Source organism: Elephantulus edwardii, unplaced genomic scaffold (assembly GCF_000299155.1).
Source record: "Elephantulus edwardii isolate Elephantulus edwardi_28Jun2011 unplaced genomic scaffold, EleEdw1.0 scaffold00121, whole genome shotgun sequence".
Taxonomy (NCBI): domain Eukaryota; kingdom Metazoa; phylum Chordata; class Mammalia; order Macroscelidea; family Macroscelididae; genus Elephantulus; species Elephantulus edwardii.
The window spans coordinates 8,737,710-8,757,262 of NW_006399871.1; the positions used below are offsets into that span (position 1 = coordinate 8,737,710).

The window sequence follows — 19,553 nt, forward strand, 5'->3', positions numbered from 1 at the left end:
GAGAGAATAGTGCAACAATGAATGAGTGGAAGCCCAAAATCTCTGTAAATGTTTATGAAAATTAATAAAATTATAGAAAAAAAAATAAAATAAAGTGGGCCCCATATGAATGCACTGCACTAACAAAATCTGAATTATGAAGGTTCTCGCAAGGTCTGAAGGCTGACTTCTGCCTGGCGCGTGTTAACCTCACACTGGCCCATGCCCCGTCCCATTCAGTGCTAGTTATACAGGCTTTTTCTTCAACAACTTAACACCTTCTTTCCTGTCTGCAGAACGTAGGATATTTCTTTGCTCTGCTTTGAAGACACTTACCATCCACCCCTCAGAGGTTTATTTATCGTCTTCATTTAACATTCCCTTTTCAGGGAGGGCCCTATTTAATCGGCCACTAATTCTGTATCATTATCAGCTGCTGTTTCTTACAAACCATTCATTTCAACTTACGCAGCTTTGTGTATTTTTTCCTTTATCTCACATGAGGACTTTTGCTAATCAACAGATACACGTGAACTTATTTTAGTACTCTGAACAGTAGATGCTAAGCATTTTTAAAACAAATGAACATGAGAATAACCTTGAAATTTCTTAGAGAAGGCCCAGGGTCCCATACATGTCTAGCTTCCTAGTCTTCCCTTGTTCCTTCAATTAGCCAGCTCTTTAAATTACCGTAACAGCAATTAACACTCCAGGCAGTCCAACTAAATAAATCTACAGTGGTGCTCAGGAATCTACATTTTTAAAAGGAAAAACTGCTGGATCACTAACAGAATATGCCTCTTCCATACAATGGCAGCTGTCTTGGTTACCATATGGGGCGTGCGGTCTGTCCAGCAGGCCGTTACTTGGAATAACTCAACAGCACCAGTTTTAGCGGGTTGTTCCTGCTCAAATCCGTACTTGTATACCCCTGTGCCCACAAGTGCTCTGTGAATAATTACCCTGATAAGATTCTTAGGTAAAACTGCTTACAACACATGGGAAAAGCAGGTGTTATCAGTACTACAACATACTCCCAGTACTTATTTCTAGTAACTGCTTTTATATTAATGCTCTTCCAGTTTTGTTTTGAAACTTGGTTTACGAATCACATACACAATACAGGTAAATAACAGGAAGGATGCTGTGTAGTTGAAATACCTGCTCCTTTCCTATATGACCAGTAAGCACAAACTATAAAGTGTCATATACAGGTTATCAAAATATTGAGGAGGGAGGGGGGAAATTATTCATACTATCCCAGTGGCTCACTGAAGCTACAGAATCCCAGTGCAAAATATTACACATGAGCTTCCACTAATAAGTCTAGAAAACTCCATTCCACATACAACTGAATTTTAGTAGAAAGTGTCATAATTCTACCCAAGTGTTCACATGTTTGTTGGCAAAGTTTGAGCTTGCTCAAAATAAAAACTAAAAACAAATTTTATCAAACAATTATCATGATCTTTAATAGTTAAGAGTGAACTATGTCTAAATTTGTCTTATTAAACAGCATCAATGTAGGTGACACACAGAACTTAAAACTTTCTCTGAATATGATGATCCTGGCTGTAAACGGAACAGAACCCCCTGTTGTTGCTGTCAAGCTGCAGATACTGTAAAGGAGATCTCGGAATACAGACATATACTTACCAGCTTCTACAATGGCTGGCTTATTACTAGAGCAGACAGACAGCACCTTCAATACTCTGCTTGTGGTCCACAGTAGTTTCTCGTAAGTGTAGGTCCTCATTATATTTACTAACGCTTGGGGTCCACCACTAGCCAGAATGATCAGCTAGAAAGACATGTATATGTATTAACATAAGAAATCCTACCAAGTGCTTAAGAAAATTCAATCAAACTATCCTCATTTCAGTCCGCTTGCTACCGAGTCAGATGTATTCCGGTACCACATTACCTGAACCCCCACATCAGGGGCTTATCTCCTCTTTCTACAGCATTCCGTTCACATTGTGGTATCCCAGTTCTCCTGTAATGTATCAAGTCGGCCAACTTTCTTCCTTCCCACACTGATCACACCAAAAAAGGGGAAGGGGAACGTTCTAGCTCATAATGACCCAGCAGGACATAACAGAACTGCTCCACAAGGTTATCAAGGCTGTTACGTTTATGAGAACAATCTATCACATCTTTCAAAGGATCAGCTGGTAGGTCTGAACTACCAACCGTTTGGAGAGCAGCCCACCACTTAAGGCACGGTACTACCAGGATTCCTTAGTTTATAATGTTGCTGCTGTGTGTCTTCCAGTTGGAACTGACCAACAGCTGATCCTCCAGTGGGTTTTTGGAGTCAGAAAATCACAGAGAGATGGCCCAAACTTCCAGTAGATTTGAACCACGTGCCTTTGAGAATGCAGCACAACTTCTTGCCACTAGGCTCCCAAAGCTCCCAAGCAGGAAAGTTACATTAGTAACAATCCTTTGACAGTTTGAAGAGCACTTAAAACGGAAAACTGAAATGTTTGCTTCTCTGAATTATATCTACTTTATAACCAGAGACCATAAAGCAGCCATTCCTCCCTGCCCTCACTTCCTTCTTGATTTCACATATGCCTGACCTCGCTCCAGGTTTCTAAAACAAATCTCACTTCATGCCTCTGCTACAACTTCTGATTATGTCCCATTTCTCTTACGAAGGGGAGGTCTGGTGGCTTCATGGTAAGGAACTGTGCAGTTAATCTAAAGGAATGCAGTTCAAGCTGCTCCGCAGGATAAAGGACTCTCTCTTCCCATGTGATTTAAACCCACTGGAGAGTCCGTTCCAACTCAAGAGCCCATTAACAAGTCTTAGTAAAAGGTTGAAAATCTTTACCATGAAAGTCCTACAGAATATCTCAAAAAAACAAACAAAAAAATCAAATTGCTTCCAAACTCATGTGAATGCCGCATTAAAGTAAACCTATTCCACAGAATTTTGTTAGCCATAATCTTTATTTATAGAATGGGAGCTCAACAAGCCTTTGTTCCATGATGTCACTGGTTGAGTCTGAACTGCCAACCTTTTAGTATTAAGTACAAATTGTCCCACATAGGGACCTAGGGACCTATAAGCAGTTTTCTATCAAATCTTTCATCCTCCTTATTCCACTTCTTAAATTCTCTCAAAATTGCCATCTTCAAAAGACTTATCTGTCCCCTAGGTCTCCTTTCCTGATCTTAACAATCAACCAAAACCTTATCAGAGTAGAGCTCAACCAAGAGGCTTTCCTAAACCCTCAAAGTAGTTTCCGGTTCATTTCTTATGTGGCTTCATAGTTCTTCACTCTCTTAATAAATGAATTCCACGAATAGTAACCAAATGTAACTTTAATGTCTGTATTTTCCACTAAGTTCTAGGAGAAGCCTGACTACTATACTACTCAGAATAAACAGCGCTAGAAAAGACATGAAAATATTTACAGAGCTAGCAACGTCAGCTTTTCTAAGATACACATAAAAGATGACAATGTGGGTCTTCAATGCAACATGACAACAGTCAAAGGAAGTCATTCTTTTACCTTGCTTTCCTGATTGCCATACGCTAAGATCTGAAGGCAGTCTGTAGTAATAGCCAAGAACTTCACATTTGTTTTGTTGAGCAAGGCAACCATTTTCTGTAGCCCACCAGCTAAACGCACTGCCATTTTAGCCCCTTCTTGATGTAATAAAAGGTTATGGAGAGTTGTAATGGCATAAAATAATACAGAATCCACTGGTGAGCTGTGAAAAAAACAAAAACCAGGGAGGGGAAAACCATGTCATCAGAAATGCTGATAGCACTGTCCCACTTCTTAGCCTCAGGCGCTTCGACTACCTTTTATCTTACCCAAGCATCTTCACCAGAGCAGGGATGCCTCCAGATTTAAAGATGGCCAGCAATCCCTCACGGTGATGGGAAAGATTGTGCAAGGTCCCAGCAGTACAGCGAGCTGTTTCCACGTCATTTGTATTCTGCATGGTACGTACAATAGCAGACACCATCTGAGGAGAACGCATGATGGCGTGTCTGGAAGCCTCCTTTTTAGAAAGCTGATGGACCATCACTGCAGCCTTATTCACCACCACCTAGAATTCAGAAATTAGAGACATCATTAGTCTTTAAATACTGCTTTTACCTGTTATTCCTGTGAAACCTTTCGTCAAGTGTGTAACGCAAAGCAGCAATTACCACTAACTGACATGGACAAAAACTTCTGTGCAGTGCCAGATTCCAAGAAAAACAAATCCTATTAAGTCACACCAAAAAAGGCAAACATGTAGTAAAAGCATATAATATCCATATAAACTAGAAATAACGCATGTACAGTTTAACAAGGAGAAGGCTGGCAGCACCACTCTCACTAGAAAACCCTAAACGCTAGTCTCCCATTATCTTTACACCCTGTTTTCCCCTCTAAAAGTAAAAATCTTCCAGTTAGCAAAACCAAGTACTTATGTCGTTAGGTGCCGCTGAGTCGAATATAGCTCACAGCAATCCTCTGAACAGATCTGAACCCCCTCCTATCAACCTGCACCAACACCGTGTCAAAGAAAAGCAGTGTAAAGAGAAGTTTCCAAAAGCAGAGGACAGCTATTCAATCCCAGACAGATGTTTCCCGACCCTGCCACGGAGACGCCTTTAGAGTCAGCCTGGCATTACCTGGTCCTCGTCATTAAGCAGTTTCGTCAGTTCGGGGATTGCACGTGTTGCAAGTTCTGCATCATCTTGATAATTAATCAAATTCACAACTGCATGTTTTAGCATCTGTGATGGCTCAGCCAGACGCTGGACGTTAGTGGGGTGAGCGGCATCAAACTGCGTGGAGGGAATCTGCATGCCCTCGTCTAGCGTCTCTGGGAACATGGCAGCCCGCACCCTCTGCGCACGCGTCATCGCGTACTGTCCATCGATATCTGGAAGAGGCAAGGCCAACACTCACTATGCACAGTTCACCATCTACCTGGATGCTTGCGGTGTGAGATGGGAAGGGAGACACAGAGCCCTTCCTGGTTTTTTCACCGGGCCGTATTATTTAAGCTATTACTCAATTCTCAAAAACCACATTTTGATTTTCAGTAAAGCCAATACTCCTCTTACCAGCGACTTGCTCTTGAGTGAAGGACTGAGAAAACCCCTGCTCCCACTCGTACAGGACCTGGGTGGTGTCCACATCTTCTTCCTCAGGATTGCCTTTCCCACTGAGAGAAGGCGCTGTGGTGGTGGCACCAGAGTGGATTCCAGAGTCCAGGTATGACTGCTGCTGCCAGTGACTGACGGCAGCTTTTCTGTCTGGCTCCATGGCCATGTCTAGCTCCATCAGATCAGCTGGAAAAACCAAACAGCATACCTTTTAGTAAAACAGGGATTGTTAAAGCTAGAGTTTTATTTTTTTAAAAGGTCTGTGATATGGCTCACTGAAATATTTTTTAGAAATAAGTCAAATCTGAAGGATAGCCAAAAGAAACAGAATGACAGTCAAGATTAGCTCTGTGATGAACTAGCCACATCTTTAGGGCACCACCTAACAGTTACTCACTGAATCAGTGGAAGAATGGTACTGTATCCAGGCTCCAGAAGCAGTCATCCAGACTAGATTCCTGCTGGTGGCTTGTTTGTTATTTCACCAAGCCATTAGGAGTAGTGAGCAGAAAATGGAGCAAAAGGTAGCCTGACAAGTAAGCAGGAGAGAGGAAAGCAGGGGGGTCTGAGCCAGACTAGGTTAATGGCAACGAAGCAGAGCCCCAATTCAGAAACCATGGACTTAAGATACAAACCTTGGGTCGCCATTGTCCACACAGGATTCTCAAAATCGTGTAGTGTGCTTCAGATAGCCTAAAAAAGTGAATCAAATGTTATTACAATTTAAACTTAGTTTGATTTTCATACTTCTAAATTTTTGAGATGTCCTGCTAAAACTCAGATTGCCCACAAAACAATGCTTAAGATCATTTTACCATGTGATAATATGAAACACAAATGTCATGGTCTTCTCTAGACATTAGTAACAACTCTAGTATTACTGAGCTCTAGTGGCTTAGTGATAAAGAATCATGCTACCAATCCAAAGGTAAGCGGTTCAAATCCACAGCTGTTCCACAAGAGAAAAATAGTCTCCTCCAGTGTGATTTACGATTTAGAGCTTCTGAAAGCCCACTGGAGGGTCAGCTATGGGTAGTTTGTAATTCGATGGTGCACACCAAAAACTAGGATCGCTGAACTTCTAACTGAAAACTCCTCTTTCTTATTTAGAACTACTGAGATCATTAAAAGCATCATTACTGAAAGTTGCAGAAAAAATTACTGAAAATGACAAGGGTGAGGGTGGGAATCAGATCGTTAATGATAAAAAGGCAAGGACTGGAGGAAAAATCACAATAATCAACTGCTCCTTGGGTCTTCAAAGGCCTCTCAGGTCAGTTTTTTTCTCTTCTAATACAATGATATTCAAACTATATTCATAAAGCAACTTTAGGGCCAAGCACTTACCAAGGAAGATAGGGCTGGGGATGGAGGATTCTTAAAATTCACGATACACTAAATATTAAGGAACCTTTGCTGCCAATCTAAAAGCACGTAGTTCAAATCCACCAGATGCTCTGCCTGAGAAAGATGGGCAATCTTCTCCCATAAGATTTACTGCTCTGAAAACTTGCTGGATGGTAAGCTATGAGCCTGTTTTGACTCGACAGTGTTGCTGTTATGTGCTTGCAGCTCACAGCGACCCCTATGTGCCCTGAACCGTACAGTATCTTGAGTGGTAAGGGGTTGTGCCGCCAATCCAAAGGCACACAGTTCTGAGTTCACCAGCCACTCTATGGGAGAGATGGGCAGTATTCTCCCATGCAACTTACTGCCTCTACTGGAGGGTCAGCTGTGAGTTCACCTCTGACTCAAGGACACACAACAATAACAGCTATTCCAAAGGAGTCCTGGCTGTTCAATAGTTAAGCACTTGGCAACCAACCTGAAGGCTGACATTCTGAATAAATCAGTTGCTCTACAGAAGAAAGATACTGTGTTTTGCTTCCATAAAGATCACTACCTTGGAAATCCTATTGGGACGTTCTACTCTGCCTTCCAGGGTCACTGTGAGTCCCAAACACTAACTACTGACTAAATTAGAGCGCTCTACATCTCACCAGCTTCAATAAGTGGTGCTTAAGAAGTACAACAGGCGGACAACTTCTCCCTGCCTTCACTGCCTGCCCCCCATGTAACGTAGACACTCAGACACCACTTTTCACATCTTCTTTCGTTCTTTGCTAATTACACACACTCGCCCGCCTCCCCCCACTGGTGACATTACACTGGCTTCCACTCACCCATGCTACATCACCAAAGAACCTTAAAAGAGGCTTAGTAAAAAATACTTTGCCAGCTCCTTAAAGTTCACCACACAATTAATGACATTTTCATGCATTTGACATTTTTTAAAGCTTAATGTTACATATACAGATATTAAACATAAATTCACTGCATAGATACTTTCAAATTATATCTCCCTATGCATTATCATTTGTAAGGATGGGGTATGACAGTAATTTATCTATTGTCCTACAGGGTTGCCATGGGTCCTGACAGTACCTAAACTTTATGACTACATAATTATTATACCTCCCACTCTTGGATAGTTTCTATTTTGTAAGGCAAACAATGCTGCTAAAAGTGTCTTTGTACATAAAAATTCTCTTAAGTTCTCCCTTCTTCCACCTTACAACAGTTTCCTGGAAGTACTGAGTTTTTTTAAAGGGTAAATAAGTTCCAAAATACTGATGGAAGTGTAAATTGATGGAATTTTCTAAGAATACATTATATGTGTGGCATTAATATCAATTCTTTTCTATTTAAAAACTGTACTATGAGGAAATCATCGGGCCATAGATTATAGTGGGTGGAGGGAGAGGGCAAAAAAATCCCCCAAACTGTAATTAGAGTGTGGTTTTCTATTCAGCCACTCATTTGCATTTTGTTTCATGACAATCTCCACATTATAAGAGCGCTCTTCAGGCTACATCTTGGCGATTCCCTTTTCCATTAACCCTTCCATCCTCCTCCTATCTGCCTTCTGAGTGTTAGCCCCACCTTTTTATCTTGTACCCTTCATTGTTCCTAAGAGTGAGTAGTGCTGTTTAGGCTTCACTGGATAGGACCAAAACACAAACTCACTGTCCCAGACTCAACCAATTGACAGCTATAAATCACAAGAGGCAATTACCTATCTTTCTCCCACAAAGCTGCTGGTGGATTTAGTAACACAATTGTAATTAACATTTTAACTGCTCTTTTTGGGAGTGAGGAGAAGATGTTTTAAAACAATCTCTAAGAATCAACTGCTACCAAAAACAAATACTTTTTTCTCTAGCTTATGTTTACATAGGAAATCAGAAAGATCAGTATTTTAAAACACAGCTACTGCAGTATAATGAGGTTTATCTACAAAAGAACACTTTTTATTATTTCCCCAATTAAGTTTTATACCATTTAAATTAAGGAAACAAAACACATACTGCTTATGTAATACAGCACACACTTAACACGCTACTAGCTTTTTGGGAATAGGGGAAGGCATGAAAATGTTAAAGGATTTAAAGATAGTAGTTTCAACTCTTAATTTTCAAAAATTCAAACAGCAAAATTGCGTGCCTTGTAATCTCTAAGTACTTGAGTGTTAATATTACACTATAATTACAGTAAAAATAGTAACGAAACAAAGTAACTATACTAGCATTTTGAATAATTGAAATTAAAACCCCAAATATTATCTGGAAAGGTAAAAATTAAAAAAAAAAACACCAAACTTTAAAACTATTAAAATGACATGGTGGAGTGACCGGGGGGGTTGTAAAACTATGAAAGAATTTTACTTTTGCAAGAGGGTAGTGTACTAGGGTGGAGGGTTGGGAGGGGAGAAAAATGCAACAATGAATGAATGGAAATCCAAAGTCTCTGTAAATGTTCATTGAAATAAAAAATAAACAAACTAAATTAAAAAAAAAAGAAAAACTTCCTCCTTAAAACACAATACTCCAATCCTTGGTGATAAAAGTTAACAGTGCTTGAGGTAGCAAATTAAATTTTATTTGTGGAAAGTAAAAAACAAAAACACCCTCTTAAAACGGAGTATCAAAAAAATACCAATTAACCATACTTAATTTTAATTAGCTCAAGTCTCTAATACAAAAATGAAATATGTGCGGCTACCTCTTCAAAAAAATGAGTTAACCAGGTTTTGGGTCCACTTTAAGGGCGGCAGCAGTTCACTGGTAGAAGTGCTGGTTTTGCTTGTAGGAGACCTGGGTTCAAGTCCTGACTAATGTTTCCCGAACACAAGTCACCATCTGTGCCTATGAATGGACACTAGCTTGGCTGTTCCAATACTGATGTAGGTGGCCTAGGAAGAGAGACCTTGTCACCTCGTTCCAAAGAACCAGCCATCGACCAAAATGGTCATATCCTGTTTTATATGAATGAGGTTGCCATGAGAGTGAACCACAGCTAAAAGTCTATTTCAGAAGATTAAAGAACGCAGTTGTGTAGGAAGAGTTGGTACAATTCAGGACTAAAAAATCGTGTTTCACAAAATAAGTGGCTAAGTAATTTTAAACTAGGTACTTCCGTTAACATTCCAGAAACATCTAAATTATACCTACTGTTAATAGATTTTATAGTCTAACATGCATAGAAAACTACTTCCAGTTTACATTCAGAGTAGCCATTAAAATTATATGCAAAAACAATTTCTCTATATACAAATGGACCAGACAGAAAAACACAAATCACACAAAAATTTCACTCATTCTCCTCCCTCCTCCTCATTGCTGTCAAGTCAGAACCAACTCCCCACAGAGCCCCCTGTGGATTTCTGGAGGCTGTAAACAGCACAGGGGGAAATGGCCCATCTTTCTCCCACTGAGCAGCTGGTGGATTCAACCAGCTTTTGGGTTGGCAGCACAACTCACTATCCCCTGCGCCACCAGAGAACAAGATTTTAGCGGTAAAATTCCCCATGGACTATGCCACCTGAGTTCCATTCATACCATTAGCAGCAAAATTTAAAAAACCAAATTTCCTGAGGTGTGTATTACGAGTAAATGAATAATTCTGTATTATAAAGACTCAAATTTGTTCTTACTAAAATGTATTACCCATCAAGAGTTAATGTGTTATTAGAGTTGCTATTGTTTTTATGTCCCCTCTTATCAACAACTCAGCAACTCTCTGCAAAACAGCTCTGAATCCTGCTGTATCCTGAGCCAATTTCACTGTACGACACACCAACCCCATCTCATCTGGGGTCTTCCTCTCCTGCACTATCCCTCCATCCTTCCAAGTACTGGGGAATAAAACACTACAGGGATAAGAATAACCGTGTATCTGTATGGCAATTTAGTAGGTGGAAAGGTAACTTTCAATAAATGGGAGAAAGTCAAGTTAATAAGCATTATTAGGGAAAACAGTTTGTTTAGAGTTATTTTTAAAACTGCCTTGCCGTTCTAAAGAACACTGTTTGCATCCTTACCTCATTAAAAGTATTGGTTAAGTATTTACTTATTTAAAAAACAAAACAAAATGTGGGTAAGACATAGAAATAAAACTGTGGAAAGACGATCCCCAAAATAAATTGTGATCTGAAACTCTAAACTAAAAACCACGAAGACTGATGATATAACCCTGTGTCTACAAAGCATTTTAAAATTTTGGAATAAAACAAAGCCCTCTATATGTAAAAGAATTTTTAAAGAGGCACACTGGAAAAAGCACCTGTGAAATGTGACTAGTGCCTGACGCTGATAATACATGAGGACTCCTAGTGCACAGGAGTTAAAACATTCTGCTACCCCAACAGATTAGTGATCCAAACCTACATAGCTATTCTGTAAGAAAAGAGAGGCTTGGTGATCTGCTGATTCCTGTGCCAGCTACAGCCAAGATGAGCTTGGATGGCAGGTCCACTGTCACACAGGGGTGCTGTGAGTCACAGTCAACTCAATGAAACCCAACAGTACTGAAGAAAAGTGTGGAAAGTTCAAGAACCAACATTTAAAAGGAAAAAAAAGAAAAAACGGGCAAAATATGCACTAAAAATTTTGACATTTTCTTATAGCAATTGAAGACTGGCTGGTAAAAAATGAAAATGGCAAAGACTTGAGTGTGAGTCCATGTTTGACCTTATAGGAATTACTTTTGTACTGTGGGTGTTGATGGTGGGACAGGTCCCCTTTGTGGATTTAGAAGAGGCCAGACTCTTCTGTCCTCAGGCGCTGCCACTCATTTTACTCTTCCCATTGAGATGTACAGCTTTGTAAATCCAGAGCATCACTATGAACTGGAGTCCATTTGACATCAATTTTTGTTATGTTCCTAAGGAAAGCTAACCCAAAAATAAGTGGTCTGAATCCACTAGTCACTCAGAGATAGATGAGGCAGTCTGCTAGAGCAACGTTTTGCAGCCGTGAAACCTTAAGAGTTGTCATGAGTCAGAATCTACTTGAAAGCAGTGGGCTCTTCAGTTTCATAGTCTTGGTTCTAAAATATACTGGAGTCAAACATTGCCGCTTCTATTTTGTTAGGGATTAAACAATAAAAATACCCAGCGAGAAGTGCTATGAAGAAAATAATGGAAAAGGGAGCAGCTCACGGGGGGAGAAGAACTACTCTGCTGGGCCTGGTGTTCAGTGATCCCGAGGTACCACATAAATGATAAGGATGTAGTCAGGGGCCGAAGGAGCCAAACAGTCCAGGTAGAGAACATGAAGGAAAGGGTTTAGCTGCAAACCGTGTAAAACCACTGCAAGGTAACCGGAGGGACTAGAATGCAGGGAAGGAAGACAACTGTGGCAAAAGTAAAGCATGAAGGCCCTTAGAAGGCTACTGGAAATGAACTGATGACTGGACAGCTACGCAGCCATTAGAAAGAAAAGATCTACAGAGAAAAGTCATTTAGGAAGCATTAAGCATGTAAGCAAGCTGCAGAACCAGATGTATCAAACAATGTATTAGAAATCTGTATTTGTCCAAAATATTTTTCCACTCTTACAATCCATTTATATTAGCCAGAACCTACAGAACAATCGAAAAATATCCCTAAGTAAAAATTCAGTGAACACTCTGCAAAAGAAATTTACTGTTCAGCCATCAGTACCTCAACTCAAAAACAAATTGCTAAAAAAAAATTAAATATTAAGGAGCCAGTTTTCTGTTACAAGGAAATCAAACTTGTTGCAAATGATTTCATATTTAGGCAAATGTCATTTCATTATGTCAATACATGCCTTATTTTAGTACCAGATTTTCATTCTTAACCTTTATTTCATTTAAATGGCAGTAGTCTAAAAACCAACAGCGTCACAAGTAATGATTAAGTCATTTCTAAGATCTTAGTATCTTTCATAGCTTAATTTGAGATACTGCCTTGTGACAGCAGCTAAATATCTAATTTTGCCCTTGGCATACTTAACAAGATAGAATAATTAAGTTCCCAACAACTTCAGTGCCAAGTCTAATATGGTATTGATACCTAATTGAATCTTCTAGAAGCCTCATAAAGTAGAAGCATTCCACAATCAAAAGACGAGAGAATGAACTATCAGCAGCTAATATAAAACCACAATAAATAGCTCAGTTAAAATTCAAATACAACTGAGGCACATGCTTGTTTAATCAAATCATATTCCCTACCCCAAAATTAAAGACTAATTAGTACTTAACACTCAATGCTGCAGAAAATCCAAGAGCTAGCCAACATTAGATGAAAATATTATCTGTAGTACTAAAGCATTTATACTTCGAGAAGTCTAGCTGCTAACCCAAAAGTTAAAGGTTTTAGACCACCCAGAAATGTGTCAGAAGAAAGATATGGCAACCTGCTCCCACTTACAAAAACTGGACCCTGATAACCTGGGGAGTGGAGTTCAACTCTGACAGACACAGGCGCATTATGACTGAGAACCAACTCCATGGCAACTTTAAAAAAAAAAAAAAAGTGTCATTTTTGAACAGTCACCCAGAGCAAAATATTGTTTCCGTCTCCCTTTTAAATTATTTCTAATACGTGAATCACTGTCTATACTTTGCCTATGAGTCTAGGTGAGAACCATGTTAAAATGTTAACATTTTCAAACATGAGTTTGAAGAATGCAAAATAAATAGAATTTCAGGCACACGGGAGTACCAGTAACACTGAAACCAAAATCTGGGCACTGAAACATCAATTTCATGACATAAAATATTCTTTTGCTTTTCCCCTGCCATTTACAAGTGTAAAATACCTTTTCAGTTCACGGGTATATGAAAGTAGGCGATAATTAGTCACCTGCCAACTTCTGATCTATTTAATACATACTTTCACTGAGAACAAGCCATGGCTTCAAATCATCTTGGACTAGCACAGCTTAGCTGACCAAGTGAAATCAGAACAGTTGCAAATTTTTAAAGTTTAGGTGAAGTGAAAACTGATGGGTTGCCCTGGCATGGATCACCCAGGAAAAGGCACAGGGGATCCTTTCAGCAGCCTGATGCAGGAGGCTGGATCACTGACCCGCATCCTCACTGCCCACTTCGGGAGGGGCAGCACTGTACTCCAGTTCTGCCGGGAGCAGGGCTGCTCTGCAGCATGTGCACTGGCCACGTCTGCCAACGGCAACATTGTGTTTTCAGCAAGACACCAATTTTTTTTGTTTTAGGTATCATTTGAATTCAACCACATTTTCCAGGTTCAGGGCTGATTTGCTTCCATGGCTAAGAGTGAACTGGGAAAAATCAGAGGGGAACCTTAAAATAAACCGAAGGAAATTTGAGTTTACTTTTCATTAAACATAATTAAACTTAAATGTGAAGACCTGGAACAAAAAGGCATTTTAAGTGGGTTAGCAATGTTGTTGCTGTGTACTGTTGAGTCAGAGCTGACCCTCCAGCAAGTTTTCGGAAGCAGCACACGGCAAAGAAGAGAATATCCATCTTTCTCCCACAAAGCAGCTGGGAGAGTAGAACTGTGTACCTTTGGGTTGACAGCACGGTACAGCCAGCCTGCTCCTTGGAGGTTAGGATGGCAAAGCTTCATCTCACATATGTTGGCCATGATGCTGGAGATGCTATTCCTTGGCGAAGTGGAGGGCCAGCAAAAGAGAGGAAGACTCCCAAGAAGACAGAGAAGATGGCACAGGATGGGCGGGGTTCAGAACTGTTGTTCACCGGGACAATATTGAGTCATACTTGACTAGATGGCACCGGCAACAGTAACAAGAAACTGCCACCAGAGCTCCCTGAAGGGCCGCCCGGCTGTGAAAAGGGTTTTCTCTACAGGTACAATGAAAACAGGCTGTGCGTAGGAATTCACATCAAGACCGTTTAGGGAAAATATGTTAGACCATTAAGACCAGATTGGTTTTGTTTTTACTATAATAATCTCCAAGTTTGCTTGAAAGACTTCTTAAATTGGTAGCTAGATCCTTCCAACAATTCTTAACCACAGGTGTTCATCAGACTAACCTGAAACTTTCAAAAACACAGATGCCTGGAATCCATCTCTACAGTTTTCCAACAGTAGCACTCAGGCATGAAGAGCCACAGATGAAGGTAATGTTGCTACCCTCAAAAACTACAGCCTCACAACTGCTGACAAGCCACACGTCAGCTGTGACATTAGAAACAAACTTCAAAACAAATCAAAGCATACCAACCTTGATTCCAGAGTAACCTGTGTAATCAGTTTACTGAGAAGCAGTAACACAACATTCTTATTTAACCTTTGGCAACATTCTGCCTTCTGTCCCCTAACACATCAAATCAGTGACTCCCCTAAACAGAAAGACATTTTGCTGCCTTCACTTCCTTGGTGATAGAAATCCCTCTTTACGAGCATCCCTTAGAGTTATGAGGAGTAGATTACAGAAAGCAGAATAAGGTAAGAAGCTTCTTTTCTCATTACAAAGAACTTCACAAAATAGCTCTAATCTTTGTCCTGTTGTGAGTCCAAAAACACACGAATAAATAAGTCATAATCTGAAGGAAGATACAGAGGAATGCGCCATCGGCACATTTGTCTTCTCAATTTACCAAGTTGTGATGTTTTATCAAAAAATCTTTCTTGTGCCACAAGTGTGCTTGCCCACTACTGATTTACTCAAAAGTTTTCAGATCAAATGCAAAATGTGAACAAACTTATTTATTCAGCAGATCTTTATATAGTCACAATATTTTAGGAGCTTAATAAATTTTGGGTAAACAGAGGTACCACCACTTGTCAGTTTGTCCATGGTGCTGTGGTGACTTGCGTGTTGCTGTTATGCGGAAAGCTATGTCACCAGTATTTCATATACCAACAGAGTGACCTATGGCACAGACTTCAGGTGAGTGTTCATACTAAGACCAGGCAACAGAACTAGCAATGGATCTCTGAAATCGTCAGTGAGAATACTGTACACCACCACAGCTACACCAATTATTCAAACACGGTGCTAATTATGAGGATGACACAGGGTAAAGAGCAACATTTCCTTCTGTTATGCTTAAGAGTGACTAAGACACACAGTGCTTGCACACTTGAGAGAGACAACTGAATAAACAATTACAGAGGGGAGTGTGTAAGCAACAAGCAGGAAAGGGGGATGGAAGGACACAGGTCATGAGGAAGATCCTAGATTGGCCAGACACTGCTTGACAGTAACCTTCACACTGAGCTCTAAGGATCCAAGAGTCAGCATGTGGGAAGCAGAGCAGAAGCATTCCAGAAACAGAAAACCTGTGCAAGACCCAGAGTCATCAACCATCTAAATCATCTCTCAAGAAGTAAAATCTGTGTCCTGAAAAGGAGATCAGGAAGGAGCTGAGAGAAAAGAGATAAAGCAGAAAAATTCCAGATCACGTATGATTCTCTCTTCTTTGGTAGGGAAGGCATTTTTAAAATTATACATGCCACTGAAAGGTTTGAAATAAATAACAAGAACCCATTTAAATTCTTAAGTAATGTTGTCGCCAAGACTAAAGATAATCTTAGAGTATAAATAAGGGCTACACATCAAATCACAGAGACTATGATAAAAGTGACACTGAGTGATGACCAAGGAAGACTTCAATGCTGACATGAATAGCACGTGACTCATGCACATACAGAAGAAATCAAATAGCTAAATGTATTTGTATGCTACTGGGAATAAACCAAAATGTAGGCATATGATTAACTATTACAAATTATTATTCTAGCAATGGGCAGGGGGTGGGAGCACAAAACCTCCAACCTCCTGGAAGTCTGAACCAACCAGTAAAATCTGGAGGAGAAAGATATTGGTGACCTGCTTCCGTAACTAATGTCTTGAAACTCCCATGGGGCAAATTCTACTGTTGTTTGGATGGTGGTAAGTTGGAACCAACTCCACAGACATTTTGACTTTGTTTTTATAAAAGCATGAGCAAGCTTAACCAGCTGTCAGTGGGAGGGAAAGGCTGAGGAGGACTGAGAAGTGAAAGGTGATGAAGAGCATGGCATGAACAAAGAGGAGCCAGTGCTTTTACTGAACAAACCCTTGAAGGTTTTGGACAGAGAAAGCCCATGATGTACAGTTCTAACAAAAGTATTCTTGCCAAAGTCTTCAGAATGCATTTAAAGGGAATAGTGAAATCATGGAGACCAGTTCAAAAGTCTCTGCAAGAACACTTAAGAGAAGGTTAAGACAGCATTGCAAGAGTGTGAGATGATTTGATCTGTGATATTATTTTGCAGACAGAGATTAAGATTTGGATATGGATGTAAGAGAAAGGATGAACCAGGAACTCCAAGGTTTAATAGAAACTGGAATAGTGTGTCTGATTCAGGCTATGGTCTTTCCAATCACTTTTCTATGCTGCTCAGAGCTGGACAATGAATTAGGAAGACAGAAGCAGAAATGATGCCTTTGAACTATGGTGCTGGGGAAAACTAATGACTATTACACTGACTGCCAACTTACAGGTAGGTCTTACAGAAGGTGAAGCCAGAGCTTTCTGCCTTGGAGACAAGGATGGAACTTTGTCTCAAACACTTTAGGAATGTTGCCATGAGAGGTTATTTCTTGGAGGAGGACATCGTGCTTGGAAAGGTGGAAGAACAGGCAAAGTGTAGACCATGAACCAGGTGGACTGACAGTGACTCCAGCAATGGACACAGTGTGTCAGAGTTGATGAGGATGGAGCTCAGGTCTGTTGTGCACAGCGTCACTTGAGTTGTACTCCACTTGACAGCACCCAACAACAACACAACATCGGAGATGGAGTACGGGGTGGTACAAACCATGCACACACCTGGAGGCCAGGCAAAAGATGGGGCTTTAAGTCTACCCACAAGTACATCCAAAGATCTGGCACCAAAAAAGCAACCATAGCAAATTCCATCAAGCACATATCAACTCCCGAAGTATATCGGGGGGTCACCTGAGTCAGAATCAACTAGGCGACAACCTAACTTCTTTTGAAATTTAAAATGGTTCATAGACATCCCAATTATTTGGAAAAGTAAACTAGGTATTAGAATCAGATACACTGTCTAAAAAGGTAACCTTAGAAGTCACCAGCAAATAGATGTAAACATTATCAGTTTAAAGCTGTCAGACTAGACAGACAATGGAAAAGGAGAGAATCAAAGGCTAAATAATCTTCAACAATTTGAAGAGACTGAGGTGGGAGAGGGAATAAAAGGAAGGAAACAAAGGTGAAACTAAGAAATAGTCAGCAAGGCAGGAAAATGAAAAGTATTTCAAGCAACTGTAGTAACTCTGCCAAATGCTACAGCTGTTAAGCTGTGACAGGAGATGAAGACTGAGAGAGAATCTTTAATATGGTGGTCCACTGGCAGAGGCAAAACCTTACACAGGTAACTGTTGCAAGTTATTTTGCTATACAGAGAAATGCTGGGAGTATTGGGACAATAATAGGAAAATTGTTTATAACAGGATAAGTAACAGCACAATTGCATGCTTATAGAAGGAGATAGTAGAGAAATAAAGAGCAATGATACAAGAGATTATCAAGAGCAAAACTCTTGGCAGCAAGAGAAGAGGAGATCTAATGCAAATTGTTTGGTGTTATCTTAGAACAACAGAATCCCTCCACAGTGACCAGGAAAGATAAAGAGCATGGTCACAGGTATGGGAGCTTGTAAGAATTCTTCCAAGTGATGATGCTTAAATATCCCCAAAATATGTTATTGCTCCAAACTGCTTGGTTAAAGCTTCACTTTCATGTTATCTTGAAAATGTGATAAAAATCTCCACTTTAAAAAATGGAGTTCCAAATACAAGAGAGAGAGAGACAATCTAGATTGTCCCTAATATTGGGTTAATAAAAAAAAAAGATATTAGGAGAAAAAAAATTTTCATTTAGGGGGAGGAAGGGCAAAGGGATGAAAGGGTATTGCTTCAGAACTTGAGCATGAAAATGAATGCATTTCAAATGTTTCAGAAAGCAAATAAAGAATGTCACTTTTTTTTATTTAAAAAAAAAAGAATTCTTCCAATCATTATGTATTCTTAGTGAAACAGGCAACAGGGCATCAGCTGAGCGGTGTGGAAGCAGAAGTTTTGGGGTTTGAGGTGAGAAAGAAAAAAACAAACACACAACCAACCCACCAAAAAATACAACAACAAAACACAAGGACCAGAAGATCATCAAGAAGAATTAACAAAAAGGCAAGGATGGCTGATTATGAAAACAGGGCCAAAATTCTTGCGCGCGCGCGCGCGCACACACACACACACACACACACACACACACAAAGATTACAATTACAATGGCATTTCAGTTGGGTACAAGTGAGGGTTAAGGACAGTGAAAACCTTAGAACAAAATATTGTCAGTCCCAGGGAGCTCTGATGACCTAGTATGTAGGAGATAATCAAAGTAACAAAGTCCTCAGAAAGGTGTGAGGCAAAACTGGTCCTCAGCCAGAATGCTCTTAGTATGTGCCAACAAGTCAGTTCTGACTCCTAGTGACTCCTGGTACAACAGAAGGGCACACTGCCCAGCCTTGTTCCACCCTCATGATCATTGCTGTTTGAGTGCACAAAGGAAGGACTTTCTGCCTGCCTTCCAATAAGGAAAGAGAGTGAACTGAGGAGAAAATAGGTACAGCAGAGCTGGAACCAAGCCCCGGTTGACCGTCCAGTGGTTTTCAGAGGCAGTAAATCACACAGGAGGTAACTGACTATATTCCTTGGGGGTGGGGGGTGGTGGTAGCTGTTTTTGTGTACCATCAAGTTGGATCTGACCCATAGCTGACCCTTCAGCAAGTTATCAGAGACAATTGTACGGGAGGAAATTGTCCATCCTTCCGCTGTGAGCATCTGGTGGATTTGAACCATGAGAAAAATGAGGTACTGAATGATGTTTGATAGTGCCACTTTCTTTCAGAAGCTCACAAGTTATTTCAGTACCTAGAGCCAGCACTTTGCTACACTGCAGGGAAAGAGAACTTTTACCTGAAGCCTCCATACTTGGTCAAAGTAAAAAGATCTCCAAAAACTCCTGTTTCTCCCTTAAACATGTGGTATTCATCTACTATATAGGAAACTTCAAAGACTGACTTGTTCCCTAAACTCTTACCCTAAAACTACTTTTTTTT

The 19,553-nt window shown here is 40.2% G+C and overlaps 1 protein-coding gene across 3 annotated transcripts in view; it reads right to left on the reverse strand.

Moving 5' to 3' along the window:
- The window catches only part of CTNNB1 (catenin (cadherin-associated protein), beta 1, 88kDa), a 43,412-nt gene that overhangs the window by 12,315 nt on the left and 11,544 nt on the right, over nt 1–19,553 (reverse strand). For 2 of the 3 annotated variants that reach the window (XM_006892994.1, XM_006892995.1), the window contains exons 2-7: nt 5,740–5,797; nt 5,063–5,290; nt 4,625–4,878; nt 3,812–4,050; nt 3,504–3,705; nt 1,636–1,780 (exon numbers count right to left, since the gene is read on the reverse strand). In XM_006892994.1, the coding sequence (XP_006893056.1) occupies nt 1,636–1,780; nt 3,504–3,705; nt 3,812–4,050; nt 4,625–4,878; nt 5,063–5,290; nt 5,740–5,752 (1,081 nt within the window). In that variant the 5' untranslated portion in view covers nt 5,753–5,797. The remainder of the gene's footprint in view (nt 1–1,635; nt 1,781–3,503; nt 3,706–3,811; nt 4,051–4,624; nt 4,879–5,062; nt 5,291–5,739; nt 5,798–19,553) is intronic. The other variant, XM_006892996.1, reaches the window with a different exon arrangement.